At 43.5% G+C, this 2,776-nt stretch overlaps 1 protein-coding gene across 1 annotated transcript; it reads left to right on the top strand.

Moving 5' to 3' along the window:
• The first annotated feature begins 954 nt into the window (after positions 1–954).
• On the top strand, positions 955–1,890 carry LOC105814153 (olfactory receptor 49). The gene has a single exon (XM_012649071.1). The coding sequence runs from the start codon at positions 955–957 to the stop codon at positions 1,888–1,890; it is 936 nt and encodes a 311-aa protein (XP_012504525.1).
• Positions 1,891–2,776: the final 886 nt, after the last annotated feature.

Genomic DNA, 2,776 nt, shown 5'->3' with positions numbered 1-2,776 from the left:
AGAACATTGAATATCAAACCCCCAGTAAGGAAATTTGATTTATGCAGATATTACTTGGATTTTCTTTATTTGATTTGTGAGAATTGTATTTTTCTCTCATAGATTTCCTCTATCCTTTTTTATTAATCCAGATACTAGTGAAAGGCATCAAATATTTGGATAATTTTTTTTTTTTTTTTTTTTTGAATTCCCCTTTGTTTTCCAGGCTAGAGTGCTGTGGTGTCAGCCTAGCTCACAGCAACCTAAAACTCCTGGCTCAAGCAATCTGCCTCAGCCTCCCAAGTAGCTAGGACTACAGACATGGGCCACCATGCCCGGTTAATTTATTTTCTATTTTTTTTTTTATTTTCTATTTTTAGTAGAGACAGGGTCTTGCTCTTGCTTAAGCTGGTCCTGAACTCCTGACCTCAAGTGATCCTCCCGCCTTGGCCTCCCAGAGTGCTAGGATTACAGGCATGAGCCACTGCACCTGTCCCAAAGATTCAGATAATCTTGAAACAGCAACATCCTCAAATATAAACTGTTTGTGGATAAAGACCCAATATTGAAGTAAGCATAAGAACAAAAGGTATTAAAAGCAAGCTTTATTACTAGGGACAGCAGAATCTATTGAGGAATAAGAAATAAAAGTTTTGGTTAAGAAAAGTAAGAAAGGCTAATTTTTGGTTCTGTGTCTTACTTAGGCCACCCTGCACACTACTCCTTTCTCCTCTAAACACACAGATACACCAGAGACCGAACATGAGACAGACATCCCCAGAGGCTCTGCAAATAAGCCTGAGCAGTCAGCGGTGGGAAGATATGTCCTTCACAGAAATAAAGGACTCCTTCAGCCCGAAATGCAGCACTCGTCCCTCTTTCCTTTCAGTTTCAGGTTGTTCTCAGACCCCTAACATCACGACTCCTGAGCTGAACACCTTTGATGGGCTGTCCCCAGCAGAGGTCAGAGGAGCCATGGGGAACTGCACCACTGTCACCGAGTTTGTCCTGCTGGGGCTCTCGGACGCCTGTGAGCTGCAGATGCTCATCTTCCTGGGGCTCCTCCTGACCTACCTCCTCACACTGCTGGGGAACCTTCTCATCGTGGTCATCACCCTCATGGACAGGCGTCTCCACACCCCCATGTACTACTTCCTCCGCAACTTTGCTGTCCTGGAGATCTGGTTCACCTCAGTCATTTTCCCCAAGATGCTGACCAACATCCTCACAGGATACAAAACCATCTCCCTCCCAGGCTGCTTCCTACAAAGTTTCCTCTATTTCTTCCTGGGCACCACAGAGTTCCTCCTATTGGCAGTGATGTCCTTTGACAGGTACATGGCCATATGTAACCCCTTGCGTTATGCCACCATCATGAGCAAAAGGGTCTGTGTCCAGCTGGTGCTCTGTTCATGGATGACAGGATTCCTTCTCATCATTGTTCCAAGCTTCATCATATTTCAGCAGCCATTTTGTGGCCCCAATGTCATCAATCATTTCTTCTGTGACAACTTTCCACTCCTGGAACTCATATGTGCAGACACAACTCTGATAGAGCTTCTGGGTTTTGTTGTAGCCAACTTCAGCTTACTGGGCACTCTGTTTGTGACGGCCACCTGCTATGGCCACATCCTCCACACCATCCTGCACATCCCCTCAGCCAAGGAGAGGCAGAAAGCCTTCTCAGCCTGCTCCTCCCACATCATTGTTGTGTCTCTCTTCTATGGCAGCTGCATCTTCATGTACGTCCGGTCAGGCAAGGGTGGCCAGGGGGAGGACAGCAACAAGGTGGTGGCATTGCTCAACACCGTGGTAACCCCGATGCTCAACCCCTTCATCTACACCCTGAGAAACAAACAAGTGAAGCAGGTGTTTAGGGAGCAGGTGAGCAAGCTCCTCTCACAAAGATGAGCCAGACCTGAGAGAGAGGAAAAGTTGCCTCCCGGCCTGCACCTCCGCAAATGAAGCTCCTGTCTGACCTCCATGGACTATTCCCTCACAGACAGTTTTTATCATATTTTCCAATCTATAGTAGTTTCTTACTTGTATTATTATTGGTCCATTCACTCTTGTTCGGAGAGTACAGAAAGTTCAGTATACCACTAGTATGTATGGTATTTCTTGATGTTTCTAACCCTAGCCTATATCTGAGTTCCTCAATCTTGCCTTATTTTAAGATTATAATAATAAACTTAGCATTCCTTCCTTGCTAGAACCTTTTAAAATTGATAATATATATCCTCAACAAGAACATATTTATGATAAACTTCAGAAATATCGTATGTAAAATTAATAAAGTGGAATAACCAAGAAATGCGGAACAAAAGAAAACTATCAGATATTAAAGCACTTCAGTCAACAACTAACAAATCGAACAGTGAGACTGAATAGATAGCCTGGAAAAATACTGCACTATATATATAAGTATCTAACAGATGATAAAAATAGAGTTTCTAATAAGTAAGTAAAGAAGATCAGTTCAATAAATGATGCCAAGACCATTGGCTAACCACAGAAGACTTCCTTCCAAAAAGATTGGGACTAGTACTTGATTGGCTATTTGGGGGTGGGGGTAGGAAAGAGGTTAAAATAGAAGAACAATATAAAAGTGACACATGCCTTAAATGTTTATGTGTAATTAAAACCTATAAAGATAAATTCAAGGCCGGGCGCGGTGGCTCATGCCTATAATCCTAGCACTCTGGGAGGCCGAGGCGGGTGGATTGTTGAGCTCAGGAGTTCGAGACCAGCCTGAGCAAGAGCGAGACCCCATCTCTACTAAAAATAGAAAGAAATT

This window comes from Propithecus coquereli, unplaced genomic scaffold (assembly GCF_000956105.1).
Source record: "Propithecus coquereli isolate 6110/MARCELLA unplaced genomic scaffold, Pcoq_1.0 Scaffold3, whole genome shotgun sequence".
Lineage (NCBI taxonomy): Eukaryota > Metazoa > Chordata > Mammalia > Primates > Indriidae > Propithecus > Propithecus coquereli.
Note: the sequence above shows the minus strand (reverse complement) of the source record. Positions and strands in the feature narration are given on the sequence as shown.